This window comes from Pempheris klunzingeri, chromosome 5 (genome assembly GCF_042242105.1).
Source record: "Pempheris klunzingeri isolate RE-2024b chromosome 5, fPemKlu1.hap1, whole genome shotgun sequence".
NCBI classification, from domain to species: Eukaryota; Metazoa; Chordata; class Actinopteri; order Acropomatiformes; family Pempheridae; genus Pempheris; species Pempheris klunzingeri.
The window spans coordinates 13,100,433-13,117,933 of NC_092016.1; the positions used below are offsets into that span (position 1 = coordinate 13,100,433).

The 17,501-nt window shown below is 40.5% G+C and overlaps 2 protein-coding genes across 2 annotated transcripts; one reads left to right on the forward strand and one right to left on the reverse strand.

The window, feature by feature from the left end:
- Positions 1-339: 339 nt before the first annotated feature.
- Positions 340-8,261, reverse strand: znf592 (zinc finger protein 592). Its single transcript, XM_070831008.1, has 9 exons — positions 8,126-8,261; positions 5,441-7,662; positions 4,641-4,819; positions 4,378-4,551; positions 4,132-4,291; positions 3,534-3,794; positions 2,922-3,034; positions 2,672-2,813; positions 340-2,575 (listed from the first exon to the last, which is right to left on the reverse strand). The coding sequence occupies exons 2-9, from the start codon at positions 7,640-7,642 to the stop codon at positions 2,081-2,083; spliced, it is 3,726 nt and encodes a 1,241-aa protein (XP_070687109.1). The 5' UTR covers positions 7,643-7,662; positions 8,126-8,261; the 3' UTR covers positions 340-2,080.
- Positions 8,262-10,245: 1,984 nt separating this feature from the next.
- On the forward strand, positions 10,246-17,429 carry slc28a1 (solute carrier family 28 member 1). The gene is made up of 17 exons (XM_070830511.1): positions 10,246-10,264; positions 11,371-11,450; positions 11,531-11,610; positions 11,965-12,056; positions 12,222-12,411; positions 12,516-12,657; positions 12,894-13,007; positions 13,517-13,591; positions 13,696-13,776; positions 13,879-13,959; positions 14,159-14,284; positions 15,044-15,174; positions 15,265-15,433; positions 16,448-16,645; positions 16,798-16,879; positions 16,975-17,073; positions 17,166-17,429. Exons 1-17 carry the CDS (start codon positions 10,246-10,248, stop codon positions 17,273-17,275), a joined length of 1,869 nt encoding a protein of 622 aa, XP_070686612.1. The 3' UTR covers positions 17,276-17,429.
- The last annotated feature ends 72 nt before the right edge of the window (positions 17,430-17,501 follow it).

Here is a 17,501-nt window from a genome sequence, read left to right on the forward strand (position 1 = left end):
TCAAAGTGCCTTTCATTCCTCAGATGAGTTGTACGCTATTTGGTGCCAGTTAATTAAAATCTCATTGCTCTTCTGCTACTTTGGGGACTGGCAGTTATACTGAGATAGGATGGGCTTAATATTCTAATGAGATGAAGTCACCCAACTGCAGCTGGTTCCTCATTGGATGAATGATGCACATTAGGGTGCCTTTGTGATACTCTTGCTATGACGATCGCAAAGAACATGGCCTAAATGGAAAAACCATTGATTGTCACATCCAAATACCACTACATACCCCCGCCCCCGTCTGTGACACAAGACAAAAGACGGACCAATGATATATTATTAAATGCACCAATTTATTTGTAAGTACTTTACGTAAACATTACAGCAAGGCACATGGGCCACTGCATGCTGAATAGATGTAATGGCTTAAGAAATGCTGTGAATCCAGGGTTCATTGGCTACTGTATGTACACAGGATACGTTCCTATACAAGTCCTTACTGTACACAGTATCAAAAGTACAAACATCTTTCAACGAGCGATACAAAAGAACAAGTCATGATTCTTTTTTGCTTCTGCGGTTCAACAGCTGCAGTGTGGTGGTTTAAGGACTTTAACAGAGAAATAAAGAGTTCATATAGCACTTAAATAGAAAAGTTCACTTGCCAAGCCGAGTCAATATGACCACATAGCCTTAATATCTTTCCCAAAATAATTTATAAAATTTAATAATGTGGGATAATACACATTTGATATACTCATTTTTACATTGCACTGAGATTTCCTGCAACTCCTCAAATCCTTTCATCATTGAACAATCACTGACATTAACCATGGAGGTAGGAACTGTCATGTATTCAATACAAAACAACAGATGCTGCTTTAAAAATCAGGACCTGCGGACACGTAGCAACCATTATGAGCGCTGCCCTAAGAAATTTCTTTCCTCCGACGTCATCAGAAACAAATTGATCTGATCCTCCTTGTATTATTGTGACAAGCGACTCCATGCTAACAGGTCTCGATTGATAAAACAATTATCTCCAATATACTGCCAGACTTCACTTTCACACTTGCTCTGGATCATCCAAAACAATGTACCCTGATATAACATAACATTGACTGTTCACGTGCCTGAAAAATACACTTCTGGCAATTTGAGGTATTTTCAATACTGCTGCACCACACATCCAATACCTCTCCATGTTTCCCCCTAGACACTCATTCAAAACAAACAAAAAAAAATCAATCATTTTAAAAGAGGCCAGATCAGGAACAACACATGCACCCACAAATCAAACACGTTCAATAAACATGAAAACAAAAGCATTTCAGAATGCTTGAATAGTCAAAAGAAAGCTTTGTTCTTCTGAGTAGCCTAACTTCAGTAGGCTGTTTTTAGCAAGATAACTCGCCCGTATTTGATCTCACAGGGTAGTTTTTACTGTAGCTTTTAACTGTTCACCAAGAACGCAGAAATACAGACTTTAAATGAATATTGAACTATACTCTGTTTTGTAATAATAAATGGCGATTAAAATTCTTGCTTTATACTGCAAATTAAATGCAACATAGAAACTGCAGCCTGACTCACATTCAGGAAATAGTGAGTGGCATTAAATACATCAGACAAAATGTAAGCAATTTAAATGAGCGTTGATTACAAAGGCAAAAATCCACCCCTTCACTGTTACATCAATCAATAACAGACCTAAAAACTAACAGCGTTCCTGAGTCTCCTTTCAGGGTGGATGAAACATTTGAAAAAAGGAACGTCAGCTGTAATGTATGTAGTTATGTCTGAAATGCAAGATGAATATGTTACCAACATGCAAAGTTAAATGAAAATAATTGAACATTAACATTAGTTTGTCCTATCATTTATGAAAATACTGTTTTTAATTAAATGTTAATGGCTATTTGCTTGAATATACGGCTCGGCCTCTGAATAACTCGAGCGAAATTTTCGAAATTGAAAAGGCTTCGACGCTCTGTACCACCACCATGCGTGACATCAAGCACCCCTTGTTAATTTCACATGAAAAACTGAAGACATTGAAGCAGCTTGTGTTGAGGTGTCGAGGTTCCTCTTACTACCGGAGGGAGACTGCTTGTGTCTGAGGGTGAGTGCTCAGTTTTAAATTACAGTCTGCGGTCTTGTCACAGTGCAGACTTGCTGGCTCTTCTGCCTGTGAAGGTTCATTCAGCTCCGGTAACAAGTCATTCGCCTCACCAGGATCTGCTGCGCTAACGGGCTGATCATCCTTCTCTTTCTCCCTAACCTTCACCACAGCCTCCTCTTCCTCTCCACCCTCCCCATCTTTGACTTTGTGTACAATGAAAAGATGTCTGTTGAGAGACAGCACAGATGTGAAACACAGGCCACAGTGAAGGCACTGAGGAGTGTCTCCATCAGTTTTATGTTGCGGTATATGCTGCTGGAACTGTGCGCTGTCGTCTGTGATGAAGCCACACTTTGAACAGCGGAACTGAGTTTTCAGACGCTTCGCTGAGGGAGCCCCGAGACTCCGAGTGTGATCCTGACCCTCATTCTGCGTGTGCACAGCCGGTCTCTCCGATACAAGCGCCTGGAGACCACAGATGTCACAGTATCATTCATAACATTTGTATTTGTGCCTGCAGTTATTTGGTTGTTTGTGTTTAAAAGAACGTTAATTAAATACCTTGCCCGAAGCCTTTTTTGAATCCTGGATGGCTGTTTTCGGCATCAGGCTTAGATCGGGGTTTTTGATTCCGTGCATTAGACTGATGTGGTTCTTCAACGTCACACTCGTCGTAAACGTTTTCTTGGTTTCCGTGCAATACCTGAAGTGTGACAAAAGATTGAAGTGAAATTTAATGATTGCCTAGTTAATTAGCTAAAATGCAGCGTCAACGGTGATTTGTTCATTTTTTAAAACATAAAAATCTCACCAACAAGTGTAAATTTTCTTTTTTCCATCGTGGTCACCGCGAATATGTCGTCTCAGGCTGGTTGTGGAGTTAAAAGACTGCTCACAATGTCGACATGGATACTTCTTCACAGACTGTTTGAACAAAAAAGGGAAAAGTGTAAAAATTAGTGATATAAGAATCTTATAAGAAATAAGTGATACAAGCTTGACAAATAGTAAAGGTCTCTTCCAGCATATCATACTAATTAACTTGAGATATGAGCGAATCATTAACGTCTAATGAGTCCATTATCTACACACAAGTATCCATATCCATCAGGACACATTGGCAATATTAATATCTGCATTGCCTTTAATTGAAAGCAATATATGAATTTAACAGCTATTAACACAATCAAAATATTGTAGTTCCAGCACGGTAATTTGAAAAAAATCAGTAGTGTGATCTTGTTGTTTGAACCAATCAAAGTTGCAGCAGAGTGAGCCACCCAGTTTTACACAGCTTGTATATTTCATTATAAGTGAACCAAGACGTTAGCAACAAAAGCAGCATTTTAGTGTGCAGCAGTCATTGTTGATGTCTTGGTTCTACATATACACATTCCTGCGTGGTGAATCCGTGATCCCTCACCTTTCCGTGCTTGGTCTTCACATGCGAAACGTAAGAGTCTCGTTCGGGGAACCACTGGAGACACTCCCCACATGTCCAGCCTCTGGGCTTCACACGAGGTCTGCTGTCCTGCTCGGCCTTTTTTCTGGGATTATCTGTGTGATTAATGGGGCTGTGACTCTTCTGCTGTTGGACGGAATGAGCATCCTGGTGCCAGTCACTGTTGCCGGTTTGTTTACTGCTCTTCCCGGTCTCTGCTGTCATGTTTCCCACATGAACACCCTGCAAGACAGAAAATAGCACATCAAAAATAACAAGAGCTAAAAAAAAATATGAAACCTTAGCTTCTGCTCCATGTTAACAATGATGTACTATAGGTCATAAGTTATTTAATACAGAGTATTCCACTTCTTCCAAAAGCTCAGGTTAAATGTCACTTTATAAATAATGGACATTTGTAGCCAGTTGCTATTTGTTTTCATTATGTTTCAAGAAGGTAACCAAGTATGTGGATAAGTGTACAAACTCCTAACCCACAAATACATGCCAAATAAATCACTTGCAGGGAGTTTATTTTAAACTGCAAAACATCCACAATAAAAATGAAATCAGGGCTAACCTTGAAGTGCTGCATTAACAGCTGCTTTTGTGGAAAGACCGAGTTGCATTCTGGACACTTAAACACGCATGTAACACGCTTGTTGGCATTCTGATGGAAATGCTGAAACAGTAACTGCTTCTTCTTGAAAATTGTCTCACATGAGCACTTAAAGATTAACCTGCAAAAGAGAGGGAAAACTGTTAAAATGGCCCATAAAAACAAATGTATAACCTTTAACAGCCAAGTGATGAGATGCTCACTTACTGATGGGTTATTTTGCTGGCACCGTGTTTGCTTTCTAAATGCACCTCACAGCTCTCAGAGGTCTTGAAGGCAACTGGACAGATGGAGCACTTGTAAAAGACTTCACAGTGTTTCTCCTCAATGTGAGTCTTCTGTCCATGAAGGGTCTTGAAAACCATATCACAGTGAAGACATCTGGAACAAAAGGAAACATGATGTCACTTTTCTGTAACACTGGACTGTGTGTTTTTAATAAGGCCAAGGTTTCATGCTTGCTTACTCACTTGTACCAAGCCTTGCGAGCGTAGTGCAGACAGTTTTCCTTGACATGCTTCTGTATGTCTGCAGAACGACTCAGGGCGCCACACTCAGGACAGCAGTAAGGGGACTTGTGGGCGTGAATACGTTGATGAGCTCTGAAGCTGCACTTGTTGGGTAACAACATTGAGCAAACCTTACACATCTGTTTTATAAAAGAAAACCAGACAAAAGTCAAAATGTGAAACATGAAAATACATAAACACTGGTCTCAGTGCCTTTACGGGATAAGTCTGGTGGTAAGTCTTCTCATTGACAACAAATCCCATGAAAACTAAAACCAACAATCAACTGACCCTACAATTACTCTGTGTAGCAAGAATATGATATCTCCAATTTCTCTGTGCCCCTAGTCAACTACTAAAAACACATAAATGAGCCAAAGTGGGTGTCTTGTTTCTTCATTAAAATAAATGTGGCCAACGTAGTTGCAAATACTCACAAGAGTACAAAATATGTATTAATCCACTGTAGAAAATAGTCCCCAAAAACACATTGTATATTCCTGTTTAACTGTTTGCTAAAAACTACAGTGTCCAGCTGTCTTTACAAATTACTGGGCATTGAAATCTATATATTTAATTTTAAAGTAAGAGTGAATGTGCTTGTGGCGGAGTGACACTGACAAGCTGAGGAAATCAAGTGTTAAGAGACGGATTAACAAATTGTTGTTTTTTTTTATTTTATTGGATTTGTTGACAATAACAAAAAAATATAAATTATCGCCTGCCTTCATCATTAATATTCCAATAAAATATCTACTCACTAGTCCTTCCACATCTTCTGATGGCCTCTGGTAATGGCCTGCAAGTGCTTTGTAGTCAGGTAACTGCTTGTTGCACTCAAGGCAACGGAGTCGGTGGCGAATGACATTGTCTGGATACAGGGGCAGGACAGGCTGACTTTTAGGCGACGGCGTCGTGTATGAGTCCACGTTTACAGGTTCAGCGCTAAGGGGTACAAACATTTGCCCCTCCGCTATGGGTTTCATATGGAGCTGTGTGCACTGCATCACCATGCCACTGTTCTTGTGCTCCCGTGCATGTGCCAACAAGGCACACTTGTTGAAGAACACCATCGTTTTTGCACATTGCGTACATCCTACTTCGATGTGAACGCTCCTCCTGTTGTAGTGATATGCAAGACTCCTCTCCACGCCGAAGGAGTCCCCACACTCGAGGCAGCAGTATCCGCGTGGCGGAAGGTTGATATTGCTCTCTGGTGGGGGGTTCAGGTTGGGCACATATGTAGGCACAGGGTTGGTGTTGTTCAACAGTCTGTTTAGGGTTCCTGCTGCTGTGTTGGAAACGGATGAGCACGGGTAAGGGTTGGCGGTTTTGACCTGATGCACCAGAGGGACAGTGCTGCACACCATAGGGGAGAGTGTGGGTTGGCTTTGTTGGTGAGAGGTGGACCGTGCAGCTACTGAAGCTGCAACACTGTGAGGAACCAGGTTCAGACTAGCTAAGTGCATTGCTTTGGGAAGAAAGTTTGTGCTGGTTGTGTGGCCTGCTGTGGTGGATCCTCTCTTTGGTTTGTGCCCCTGATGTGCAACAGATCGTTTGACAGGACCACCCGTATTATGGAATATTGTTGCGGGCTGTGCTTTGCCTGACTTCCTGGAGTTAGCCTCTGACTTTGTGTGTAAAACTTTAGATGAAGATGTACTAGCAGGTAAACCTTTAGCTTGTATACCAACAACACTATCGACAGGCGCACTTTGAGACTGATGAGGAGACATATGACAGTAAGAATCTTCACTAATCATACTCTGCGTTGGAGAGGATTCATATGCTGAATGAACTTCATCCGTCTCTGAATCAGGCAGCACGCTGGTCACTGTCCGCTTGATCTGCCCAGACATGGTTTTAATGGTCTTAATTCTGACCCTGGGTATGGCAGGGGGTGATCCAGATGCCACGGCAGGGGATGCTTTGCCACTGCTATCGCTGCAGATGCTTACAGGGCTATCAGAGGGCTTAATTAACCGTTTCACAGCTTCAAGTGGACTTCTGGGGCTTCGAGGGGATATAGGCACATTGGGGCTGACTTTCATGCAGTCAGTCTGAACCACTGATGACTCTCTGGGCTTAGTCTGCTCTCTGGGATCTTTTCTAGCATTCAGAGCCACCAGAGCCTCAAGGCAAGAGGATAATTTTGATGTCTGAGATTTGACATGTGGATAAGAAGGGGGAACATCCATTGCGGTTCCTGAATTGCAGTTGGTCTCGATAAAGTTGTGACTCTCGTCTGGTGGGGGAAGAGCACTCTGCATTTTAGGTGTTTTATCCTTTTTGTTACCGACACAGATGTCAGACGGCTCCTTGTTTCTACTACTCTCTGTGTTCTTGGGAATTTCAGAGTCCTTTGAACAGCCATCAAACATGCTGAGATCCAGATTTTTTGGGTTGTCTGGGATTGATGGCTCCACCAAAACTGAAGCTTCTGGGAAACAGGGTCTCTCTTGTTTTGAGTGCATTTCTTCTCTATTACACTGAATGTCCTCAGACTCAGGACTAGAAATGGGACTAAAATGAGAAAGTGACTGAGAAAATATTGGTGTTCCATCGGGTTTGTGCTGTATAGGCGCTTTTCCAAGAAGCTCTCTTGAACTCTCCCCGTTCAAAGCAGAGACAAACGATTTTGAAAAGCCAGTGTTAGTTGTCTCAGCAGAGTCAATGGAGGTCTCTTGTCCCCTGAATCCATTTTGCAATCCTGGTCCAAAACCTTCCAGCGACTCCTGGCGACTGGTGTTTTTCACAATAACACTTACAGCAGGAATATCTGCTGTTGCCACAGCTTGGTTACTCAATAGGCTGTCATCCAGACATATCCCCGTGTGTTTCAGCTGACTCTCTGTCTCCTCATGACTCCCCTGGATGGGCTCTTTGGCATCCAACCCTGTGGCATCTGGGATGTCAAAGGCAGCCAGAAGATCATCAAAATCTGGGGTTTTCATGTCACCCATGGCTGCACAGTCTCGTAAACCTACAGAAACACACAACAAGTTAGTTTATTGTCCTCTCTCTCAGTTGACACAATCAGCACTGCATGCATACAGTAGGGAGCTGTTGTCAGCATGTGAAATAGCTGTTTAACAATCTGACAGATAACTGTTTAGCAGCTGCATAACGTCCTCTATGCTAACGTTAGCTAGAGCTAGCAGGCTAAGCGTTAACAAGCTAGTCTTCATCCATGCAGCTATTTTATGCAAAAGTATGCATAAACACACACACACATATAGGTGCAAAAGCATTTAATACAGACTTTTGTGCTCTTGGCGTTAGCAAATATCTTCAACTGTTTCATAGGCCGGACTATGTGAAGGCTGTTAGCGTAGCCGTTATGTAGCCGAGTAGCTAACATAACGGAGCCAAGACGGCAAGTTAGCAATCTAGCTTAGCAACATGCTATCGCCCAAATCTTTTCGTCGATGCACAGGTGCCCTTACCATTTGACCGGGTTATGTTTAACAGCTCTGATAAACTGCCTATACAGCCAGTTAGCTGTGGGCGCTAAGCGTGTGGCAGCTGGGTTTGGCTGTTGCAGGGATTCATGGCTAGTTAGGCTACAAGCTACTAGCGCTAACTTCGTTTTCCTTTTCCGTCATTGGGCGATTGAATCCCTGCACGTTGTCATGCAGGCGAGAGGCGGCGCCAGGCCGCCTGAAATGTTACCACCAGCTTCTCCACTCAAAAAACACGGAAGGCAGTAATGCATCTGGTATGTAGTCAGAGGTGGGTAACGCACCGTGTTAACACCATGTTAACATGACAACATGAGGGATAAAATGTGGTAATGTGGCCCTTGACTAACCTGCCATTTACCATTAGTTATTCTCACATTGTTTGTAACCTTGCTTTCAGTGATGAGAGGTCTGTTAAAATTATATTGATTGCTCATATTATAGATTTTCTTAAAACTGACGTTGTGTGTCAAATGGCAAGCCTGCTCAATGGGTAATTAAAGTGATTCGCCTATTACAGCAATGAAGAGTGGCTAAAACTGAAGCATCAACAACCCCACTTTGAGTCCATCATATATCAAGGTCCAAAACATTGGACCACACAATTTCCAGAATAGCATCTTTTGTAAGACCCTCATATGCCCAGTAAAAGGCTTACAAATACAATGAAAGATGAAGAATCACTATTGAAGGTGAGGATACTGCAAACACAGTGAAATACATAAAAACAGGCCCACAGTATAAAACAGTGTGCACAATCAAAATGCATGTAAATTAAGATTTAGTCACCCTGAATAGTGAGATTTGTTATCCAGGCACATTGTGTTGTTTTCAGTTTAATACAAAAGTACAGCTGTCAGAAAAATACCATAATCAGAGTCCAAAGTGGCAGCTGGATGTTGATCTAATTAGCAAAAACAACCCTCGTACCTCTTGTTACGCTGTGTGTCCTCTAATGCACGGTTACATTCGGTGCTATAATAGTGTTTGTTGATCGTTGATGAAAATTATGATCAAGATATAAATAGAGGAAACAAGGCATCAGCGCCACTGTTTGCTCTTATCATCAGCCTGGATATATGCTGACTGTAAATATAGTCAGTACAGAGAAATGTGAGGTGTTTTACTGTTTGTTTTTAAAATATACTCACTCGTGTATTTAACAGCATGTGGTATTGACACTAAGCAGATTTTCCTTGTGAAATACAGTGGAAGTGAATGTAGATAGATTAACGATGCTGATGGTCATTTGATGCAGTCTGCCCGAGTGTTCCTGTCTAATTTAGGGAGGAGGGGCAGGTTTAGCTTTTAGGTTCTATGGAAGAGCCATTATCATTGTTATGCTCAATAAAACTCTCCCTATCTGCTAGTCAGGCTGTAAAGTGGTGTCACCAATTCCTGTGAAGTTTACAAGCACAGAGGCCTGCAGCTCTTTGGCGTTGGATTAAAAGGCAAAAATCTTCAGTGACTATTAACTCAATCGTGTTGCAAGATTTTACAGCAATGTGGAGTATCAGTGATCATATACCTGCAATACACACAGTCAGTGGTCACAGCAAAGAGAGATGAAACAAACAGAATCTGGGAGGCTATTGTCTGTATGTACAGATTTTAATTTATTAGTCAGTGGGTAAAGAATCATTCATGCTTAAATGAGAACGGGAGCAATGAACACTGAAAGGTGAGATGTTGCATAAATTCAGTTAAATATTGCATGCATTTGGGTTTTTTTGTATCATATCCTGCTTGTGACGTCTCACAAGTGACTGCCACAACTAAATTGCCACATTGAGTTTATTAGCGCATGAGTTGATGGTGTAAATAAAAGGAATGTCTTCGGTAACCAGGACATTTAATGTCGCGCTAAAAAGTCTGTCACTAGGCCATTAAGCTCTGTTAATGAATTTCAGGGTCTGCAAGGCTCTGTACTTTTTAAACAATAATGAACGTTTATCATGTTCACCCAGACAGAGACTGAGACGACAATGAGTGTTATGAACCACGGACAAACGCCATTTTATGAGCTATCAGAGATCTTTTTGTGTGTGACAGGACCAAATTTGAGCGGCAGCGAATAGAACAAATAGCTGCCATTACATCCAATCATGAATCATCAACCTGAAGGTAAAGTACAAACTGCATTGCAGTATGTTTAGTGGTCCAGATAACAGCTTTAACGGATTTCAAGGCAATATAACTGCACCGAATACTAGTGTGCTTTTTCTTCAAAATACTCATGTAAAGAGATAAGATTCTTTCATAAAAACACAAGTTAATTTGACACTGATGACGTAGATCCACAAAAGCACCACATGTTCACAAAGTTACACAGTAGAGTCATTAATCACATACTTATCTTTTATTTGGACTATTTCACTAGAAATGTAATGTAAGATACATCCTCTGAAAGTAAAGTGCAACTCTTTGAAAATGTGACGGGTCATCTGTGTCTGTGTAAGGGCCACTAAAATTTTAACCTAAGGGGGAAAATTGGCCACCATAATCTATAGAATAGTTTTTTCTCAAAATTTAACATGTTTTTTGTGCACAAAAAGTGCTTTCCTATTTTAGTTTATTTTTAGAAACTTACAAACAAGAACCCTAAGCATGAGTTTTTATGACTTGCTTCGAACATGGGTGGAGTGCGGCCTCCTACAGATGATCTCATTCATGATGTAGTCCACCTTGTTTCCCCTGTATTGTCACATATCAGCTTTTCAAGCTCAACGTCAGTCCCGCTGAATTCACATCTTTTCAATCAGTTCAGCTGATCCAGTGATTTGGGGAACGTGGTCAACAGCACGTCTAATCAAACGTTGCTTCATTACGTCCGTCAAATCACTGTCACATTATCACACGCCTACATCGTGTACTTCCTGAGACAAATCAGAGCAATATATAACGTGTCTGTTAATTACTGATAAGGTGTTTCGGAGAGGGCAGAGTTTATTTTCCCGCAGTGTATTTTGAAACACAGCATTTGACAGTCAGGTTTTTGGAGGACGCACAGCGAGTGAGTGTTTAGCTCTGCTTCTCCTTGAATTAAGCAGTTTGTTTTGCAGTTGTGAATCTTTATTTTTGTACACCATTCTTCACAAGATAAGCCATTAGGATCACAGTGTGCTTACAATAGTAACAGTGTGCTACTTGTTGGAATTTCTGGTTGTTAAAGTTTAAGCTGCTTTCCCAAAGGCTGCTGCACAGACGTGAATGATGATTGTGTTTTTCAGTGGAAACCAACAGTGTCCAGCTCAAAAACGTAAGCCATGGCAACGGAAAAGGTGTGGACAACCAGGCTTTTGAAATAGAGGTATGTATTACACCTATTTTATAACGAAAATAGCCTTGATCATCCTTTTTTATTTAAATGAAACATCTTTATTTTCTTAGGAGGACAACATCTCTGATACTAGCAGTGTCAAAAGGCAAAAGACTAAAAAGACTAAAAAAGGATTGGGATCATACTTAAGGTGTGTCATTACACATTAGTCATTTGTAATACAAAGTAATTATTTTATTGAGGGTGTAATACTTCTGGGTCCAGAATTAAGCCTCTGCAATGCTAATTTTGTTTATACAGTATGTAAAATGTAAATACACTATTCACAATTAACATGCATATGAAAGAAAAACTGTGCCGTTATTTCGTTCTTCTGTAAACTTAGGGACTCTTAACATTCGAATGTATTTAATACAAAAACATAATGACAACTTAACTTGATGTTGAAACTGTATATTTTTTAATTCACTTGAGAGGGATATGTCATACAGAAGTACATTTTGCACACAGTTAGGCCTTATTTCTAATTTGTCCTATACATCAGCCAAGTTTCCAAGCCGATTAACGCCACAGAGGATTACATCAAGGCTCACTCACAAACCTTCAAATACATTGTGCTCGGCATACTTGGAGCAGGTAATGTTGAAAGTCTGTTCATTTGTGTTCACATTTTACAATCGGTTTACTCAGTGGTGGTGCTCTGCACGCTTTCATGCGTAACAATATTTCTTTTGAAGACAGGAATAATCATGTGAATTCTGACAGTGTTTTTTGATCAAATGCTCTTTTTCTGTTCCCTAGGTTATGTGGCATACTTCATTGCAGCCTGTGTTTTGGATTTCCAGAGGGCTACGGCTCTTGTAGTCCTAACCATTTTGGCTGTTGTTGCTAAATCATATGAACTTGTGAAGGAGTACAAGGGAGAAAGCATCAGGCAGTCCTTCAGACCTGCAGTCAGATGCTTTAAATCGAACTTGAATTGGTTGAAATGGTGAGTGGATGTCTTGTTTTCCGTTGCACTGTCCTCGCGACGATAATGAGCTCCACATAGTGGGATCTGTTGATGAGTTAATGTGTGTTTTCTTGTGCTTTCAGGGTTTTCATTGTAGCAGTTGTGGCCCTGCTTGTGGTGTGGCTCGCCTTAGACACAGCCCAGCGTCCTCAGCAGCTCATCTCATTCGGAGGTGTGTGCATGTTCATCGTGCTTATATTCCTCCTGTCAGCACACAGGACAGCGGTGAGTTCTGCACTGGGTCAGCCACTGACTTTTCTCAAGGTTGGATAATATGTGTGGCGACAGCTGTTTCGAAACATGCGCACGGGTTATCTCCCAAGTTATCTCCGGTCTGTTTTGCTGAGAGTTTGGATATCACTTGGCCTTGTGCCCCTGTCTTCTTAAGGTTTAGCAGAAGTGCTTCCTTGCAATGCCATAAAGCTTTATAGAGACTCTCTGATACATTTTTATTGTTTTAGGTATCATGGAGGCCTGTGTTTTGGGGTATCGGGCTGCAATTCTGTCTTGGCATCTTTATCATGAGAACACAGCCTGGACTCGTAGCTTTCAAATGGCTTGGAGAACAAGTGCAGGTATTACACTTTGATATTTTCTTTATCTGAAATTAATAACAAAAGTTTTAGTTTGTTTTTAAATGCAGTTTAGCAGGCAGAGCAAGCAGGATGGTTAGGCATGTGTGTGACCACCAATATACTGAATATTAGGATACACACTAGTAAATATAATATTAATGTATTGTAAAGTCGTATGAAACAGTGTTCTTTATCTACCAGGGCACAATATTCTCTAAGTGGATCATATGTGCTTATCTTTAGGGCTACTTTATTATGCTTTTCACCTTTTATTCTTGGGTCATTTAAGGGTTGACTTAGCGTTAATGTGCACTGACAAGTGGTCTCTTAATCACTTTTTAAATTGTTGATCAGCCCACTATCTGTTCTTGTTGCTTTAGTTCCATGACTTCCTATTGTAAAACATAATAAATGAATGAATTGAAGCCTGAAATAATCATTTGACAGAGGAAATAAATAATCATTCAAAGTAATATAACCCATGTTTCATTTGTGTCTTATAATTACAGACATTCCTTGACTATACCAAATACGGGTCAAAATTTGTTTTTGGGGATCTGATTACAGACATTTTTGCATTTCAAGTAAGTGGATGATAATGTGTTCTTTCTTAAATATGAGCACATGGCCAAGATTGTACGTTACAGAAACTGAATGTGTTTAACTGTTGTTTTGATTTCTTCCCCAGAGTTTGCCCATCATTGTCTTCTTCAGCAGCGTGATGTCGGTCCTGTACTTTTTGGGGATAATGCAGTGGCTCATTCTGAAGGTAAAAGAAAGTGTAAAACTTGTCATCACAGGTTCCTGTAAGTCTGGGTGTATACTGATTACGCCTGCAGTGACCAAGAGCCATGCGTTTTTGTCCACACAGATCTCATGGGTTATGCAGATGACGCTGGGAACCTCTCCCACAGAGACCTTGAGTGTGGCAGGCAATATATTTGTTGGGCAGGTACTCTGAGCAAGACTTGAAGTCTTTGCAACGCTATCGTTGACACTAGTTAGACTACGTATTGCTTCAAAGTTTAATAAGTTCATTCTCTCAGTGCTTTAGTTTTGCAATTAGATAAACAATCGCTAATAACCTGCAGTTAAAAACCCCTGCAGTTACTCTGCCTGTTTACTTTTGCTTCCTGTGTTTTGTGCATCAGACTGAGGCTCCACTGCTGATCCGCCCCTATTTGAAGGACATGACCAAATCTGAGATCCATGCTGTTTTGACCGGTGGATTTGCCACAATTGCAGGAAGTGTCATGGGGGCATTCATCTCATTCGGGGTGAGATGAAGCTGCTTTCATACCATCACGTCATAGATACAGTACAGTGATAATAAAGTGTAATGTGCATTTATACACTTTCACATAAACAGATGCAATAGAATGGGCTTCACTAAGGATAACAATCACATAAAAGACAAAAAGAGCAGCAGCTTAAAAAAAAGACCAAAAAAATAAAAGAGATATTTAAAAATGAATCAAATGAAGAAGGTGGTAGAGTGGACACAGTGGAGAGTATCTTCGATTGAAGCCAATATAGTCTGACAGCTCAAGATAAATTTCTCAAGTATTTTGAAAAGTAATTAATGTTACTGGCGTCCCGTGTTTCCTCCTTGGAGGAGGCCACATGAAAATAGTGTGAAAAGCCACTTGAATAACATCCAGTCTGTGGGGACCGGAGAGGTTAATAATCTGTAGCAATTCTGCTGACAACTTGTCCAAAAACCAGCTATAAACAGCTGCTCGGCATCAGGTCAGCTGCACAATTAGTACAGACTGCTGAGAAAACACGACCCATTTGAGCAAATGAGCATGTAAAGGATTGACTAACATGATCAGCGCTATTATTTTATTTTTTTATAAAAACTGTAATTAGAGCATTTTAAATTTGATAATAGTTTTGTTTAGTTGATCTGCAGCTTTATTATTTCAACAACAGTTAATCTTAACATCATGCAGAATATTAGGTGCTGTATCTGTTGCTGAATATTGCAGTAGCTCCACCACAGCGCCCTGTTTTTGTTTATCTGTATTGTGCAGATTGATGCATCTTCCTTGATATCAGCCTCTGTGATGGCTGCTCCTTGTGCCTTGGCCATCTCCAAACTTTCTTACCCAGAGACAGAGGAGAATCCCATCAAGTCAGAGCAGAATATTAAAATTGCCTGTGGGTGAGTATATCTGTCCCTTCACTCCTTCTCCTCCCTGTCATGATTTTTCTTCTTTTGAGAATTAAATTACTTTCTTTAAACCCCCCCTAGAGATGAACTTAACATTCTGGAGGCTGCCAGCAGTGGAGCATCTGCAGCAGTAGGTCTTGTTGCTAACATTGCAGCAAATTTGATAGCCTTTCTTGCCATCCTCGGGTTCATAAATCAAGCTCTGAGTTGGTTTGGAGGTATGGTGGGATATCAGGATATCACATTTCAGGTACATTTGTTACATTACATGAGTGTAATGTCATAGTGGGTTATCCGAAAATGTGCAGGTGGTCAAAAGACAAAAAGAGCTTATAAAATGACAATGTATGACAAAATATGAGTAGATGTCAAATGAATAAATATTTGCATGAATAATATTGCATGATTTCTTTATTTTCAAGATGTGTTTTGCTATTTCTGATATTTCACAATCTAACTAGTTATTCTGAAATATACACTACTCACAAAAAGTTAGGGATATTCGACTTATTCGACTGAAATATATGGAAAATGTAAAAAGTGAATGCTACAGTGATATTATATCATGAAAGTAGGGCATTTAAGTAGAAGCATGCAATGGTAATTTTATTCATCTTAAACAATTTATTGAAAGAAAATCTAAAAATGTTCAGTGTCTCAATAAATTGGGATGTGGCCAAAGGACGTCCACTCCTCTCCTTTCTGTGACTCTTCCAGTCTCTCTGTATCACTGTTACAACCTCCTGATGACACTCAGTGACCCTCTAAGCTCAGTGAACACCTCCGTCTGAGGACTTCCTGTTTGAAGCCTCCAGTGTTGAGGTGCTGCTGATCAATAGTTAGGTGTCGTCTTGGTCTCATGATGTCAGAATGTGAACAGCATGATGAGGAGGACTGTTTAAATACCAATTCTAACTGAAGCAGGAAATGTATTGGTCGATTCATGGATCAAACCTGTTGTGAATTTTGTTGTTAAACTCCTTGTTAGAGAACAGCAACTTGTGCAAAAAGTCCTGAAACACTGAACAGTTGGACATGTGCATTCAAAAGTTTAGAGAAGGTCACATTAAGTTCACCTGGAAAGGTTAGAATGCATTTTAGGTTCATCCTGAAATTTCACCTGAAAGCCGAATATCCCTAACTTTTTGTGAGTAGTGTGTGTATATACAGTATATATATATATATATGTGCACTCACAGATTTTGCTTGATTGTACCGTAAATTTAACAATATAAATAATCTCTTTGTCTCTCTTTGTTCATAGCTGATTTGCTCTTATGTGTTCATGCCGGTGGCCTTTATGATGGGAATACCATATGATGACAGTTTCACTGTGGCTGAACTAATTGGCACGAAGCTCTTCCTCAATGAGTTTGTGGCTTATGAGAAATTATCTTTACTGCAGAAAAACAGGCTCAGTGGAGTTGATGAAATCATTGGAGGTGTAAAACAATGGATATCTGTGAGTAAATGTTCTTAAACGTGTGAGTTTGAATACTGTCAGTGTGGCTGTGCCACACGTATAAATTCATGAGCGCTACACAAAAAATGGGAGGGTAATGACTTTACACAATGCAAAGTAATATTACATGGTTTTGTTTTTTCTTGTTTTAGGTCCGATCAGAAATAATCACCACGTATGCTCTTTGTGGGTTTGCCAACTTCAGCTCACTGGGTATTGTGATTGGAGGCCTGTGTGAGTATTTTAACATCCCATCGTCATGTTTTTGCCCTGCCCCAGGACACTCTCCCAGTAATGTGTTTTTAACAGAGTATTTTCTCTTCTCAAAGCCTCCATATGCCCATCCAGAAGAAGTGACGTCTCGTCTCTGGTGCTGAGAGCAATGATCACCGGGGCTTGTGTATCTCTTATCAATGCTTCCATTGCAGGTAAGAGCTTCTAATTTAAACTGGCATAGCAGCTTATCTTATTTCCTGTTGTACTGTGACTGAGAAACTTTATTTCTAACTTCATATCTCAGGGATCCTCTTTTATCCTCTACCTGACTGTGTGGAGCTATTCAAGGTGTCTGCTTTCAATAGCTCTGATGCAAGTATACAGACCTGCTGCCAAGACCTCTTTCTAAGGTAAACATCTTCATGGTCATTACAAAGATAATGTGGTTTCCGGTGGCTGGAAAATATTAGTGACACACAGGGTTAATATCCCCCCAGTTAATATATACCTGTAATAACTGTAAGTATAATTCTCTTACAGCACCACAGTCAATGGGACATTTGGAGGATCGTGGGGTGCAGTAACAAATGTGACTGTGTTTTTCTCTAAATGTTGTCAGTGTTGTGGTCTCAATGTGGCA

Coding starts and splice junctions, on each gene's coding strand:
- slc28a1 (XM_070830511.1), top strand. Junction 12,658..12,893: donor TGTCAGCACACAGGACAGCG/GTGAGTTCTGCA, acceptor TTATTGTTTTAG/GTATCATGGAGGCCTGTGTT. Junction 13,960..14,158: donor GCAATATATTTGTTGGGCAG/GTACTCTGAGCA, acceptor TTTGTGCATCAG/ACTGAGGCTCCACTGCTGAT.
- znf592 (XM_070831008.1), bottom strand. CDS start 7,642: ATGGGTGACATGAAAACCCCAGATTTTGATGATCTTCTGGCTGCCTTT. Junction 4,292..4,377: donor GCCAGCAAAATAACCCATCA/GTAAGTGAGCAT, acceptor TCTCTTTTGCAG/GTTAATCTTTAAGTGCTCAT. Junction 3,795..4,131: donor TGTTAATGCAGCACTTCAAG/GTTAGCCCTGAT, acceptor TCTGTCTTGCAG/GGTGTTCATGTGGGAAACAT.